The 2,500-nt window shown below is 40.5% G+C and overlaps 1 protein-coding gene across 1 annotated transcript in view; it reads right to left on the bottom strand.

Moving 5' to 3' along the window:
* Window positions 1-1,640: 1,640 nt before the first annotated feature.
* LOC128250450 (uncharacterized) overlaps window positions 1,641-2,500 on the bottom strand; it is a 24,564-nt gene continuing 23,704 nt past the window's right edge. Inside the window, exon 3 of the mRNA XM_052975487.2 lies at window positions 1,641-1,793. Coding sequence (XP_052831447.2) covers window positions 1,641-1,793 — 153 coding nt within the window. The remainder of the gene's footprint in view (window positions 1,794-2,500) is intronic.

Raw genomic sequence — 2,500 nt, 5'->3', positions numbered from 1 at the left:
AGGAGTTAAACCGTTAATCCAGACACACTTTTTTTACTCTCCGTTTTTTTTCCTTCTCTCCATTGCTTGCTTTTCTCATTCCTTTCTGACGAAGGCCGTAGGTTCGAAACGTCGAAAACTCTTCCTTTTTTTTTTTACTAAACGTTCAACTAATGCCCTTTGTCTGTTGTTCCCTCACTTGACTCAGTCTTTTTTGTACGATTTTGAACCATATATAGAAGCCGTCGTGAGGCCAGTAAACTTACATAGTGTTACCAGTGCGTAATGCTATATATAATATGACTATAAAGAGGCGATAGTGAGGCCATAGTCGAACCAATAATATTATTTAGCAAGGTCAATAAGTAAAGTTGCGTAATGTGACCAATTTATTTATTTTAGTTCTCTCTTTCTTACAGCAGTTGACCCTGTGTCAAGTAAAAAATGTTAATCGATATTTCTGTAACAGAGAGAAAGGGAGAGAGAGAAAAGGAAAGAAAGAGAGAGAGAGAAAAGGGGAGTGAGAGAGAGAGAGAGAAAAGTGGAGAGGGAGAAGGGTGATATAGAGGTGGGAGAGATAGGGAGGACTCAGATATAACAATAGAAAAAGAAAATAAAGAAGAAAGAAGGGGGAAACAATCTTGTTTGTCTGTTGGCTGGGAAATGAGAACGTATCACTATTACCACCGTCACCACCACCACCTCCGCCGCCGCCGCCGCAACAGCAACAGTCATCATCATCATCATCATCATCATCACTATCACCACTACCATCATCATCATCATCGCCACTACCACCATCACCACCACTATCATCATCATCATCAACATCTTACAATCAATGCCAAACTAATAAGTAGATCAGAAACCCAGACCAATACAATTGCTAATCCACCGAACTCTTTGCCAAACGCAGAGATCGATTTCCGAACATTTTGTTAAAGAGACGTTCAAGTAAATTCGACTTCGATTTCAGACGAAAAGAAACAGATCTCTCTGCTGCACCCGGCTTTCTCCCTCTGGTGTGTTCTTTAAACTTTTAATACAATGGAGGGCATCGCTGAAGACTTAAGAGCCAAGAAGCTACATATCGAAGAGTATGGAGGCTGTGGGTGTTGTTGTTGCTCTTTAGCCCTAGGTTCACTTGGTCGAGTAAGCCTATGATCAATGGAAATTTCGGATATGACCATCTCATCTTTATCGTATCTCTTTTACCTTTTACTGTGAACACGAGTGGCTTAGTGGTTGAGGCATCCGGCTCACGGTCGTTGTGTCCTTGGGCGAGACATTTTACTTCATATTGCTCCAGTCCCCTCAACCGGCAAAAATGGATAGTACCATCCTCATCACATTCTGTGTGTCATGCTGAATCTGCCTGAGAACTTCCATTAAGAGTACACGTGTCTGTGGAGTACTCAGCCACTAGCACGTTAATTTCACGAGTAGGCTGTTCCGTTGATCGGACCAACTGGAATACATACCCGTCGTCGTAATTGACGGAGTACCAGTTTATCTTTTACTTGTTTCATTAATTAGACTGTGGCCATGCTGAAGCACCACATGAAAGGGTTTGTCGAGCCAATTGACCCCCAGCACTCATTTATGTACAGTCAGGTACTTATTCTATCGGTCTTTCAAGCCGAACGGCTAAGTTACGGGAACTAAGTTACGGTGATGATGGTAGCGGTTGTATAAAAGTAAGAATTACTTGCCTGACACTTCCTTCCCACACAAGGCACTTTATGGAACATGGAGTAAATCTTAACGGCTTTGTGGCATTGGTAATCTGTACAGTTGCCATGGTAACACATAAACTGAAAAAGAAGAATTTAAAATGTAACAACGACAACGGCAGCAGAAGAAGCAGCAGCAACAGTAGTAGTAGTAGTAGTAGTAGTAGTAGTAGTAGTAGTAGTAGTAGTAGTAGTAGTAGTAGTAATAGCAGCAGCAGCAGCAGCAGCAGCAGTAGTAGTAGTAGTAGTAGTAGTAGTAGTAGTAGTAGTAGTGGTGGTGGTGAATGAGAAATAGGAGTCTGGTTTGTGGTGAGAACTACACTTTGTAACTGCGTGGTGCAGTGTTCGATATACCAAAAGCTCAGGTTTTGGTAGACGAAATTTGGTAGACGAAAACGGTGCAGAAGACCGTCCTGTCTCTGCATATTGGGGAATGACCAACCCTTTTTGCTTCATCTCTATTCTTGTAACAAGACCGGAGATGAAGAAAAAAGGTTGGTCATTCCCCTAAAATTCTGTATAAATACTTAAATATGATTTCTGATGGAGTTTTGATTAAGCAATACACGCTTTCTCCTGTCAAATGCTGTCTACAAATTGTTTTTGTATATATGCTTCTATACAATTATGACTTTTTTATGAACTTCTAAATAATTATGAATTTATTTTACTACCTATTTTGAACGCTTTTATGCAAATTGTTTAAACGAAAAACCCCTCTTAACATTTTCTTATCATTGTCGAAATCCGACTAATGGTAGTCCATAATACTACGACTATAGTAGCCC

The sequence above is a fragment of the Octopus bimaculoides genome, chromosome 21 (assembly GCF_046866305.1).
Source record: "Octopus bimaculoides isolate indiv1 chromosome 21, ASM4686630v1, whole genome shotgun sequence".
Classification (NCBI taxonomy): domain Eukaryota; kingdom Metazoa; phylum Mollusca; class Cephalopoda; order Octopoda; family Octopodidae; genus Octopus; species Octopus bimaculoides.
Note: the sequence above shows the minus strand (reverse complement) of the source record. Positions and strands in the feature narration are given on the sequence as shown.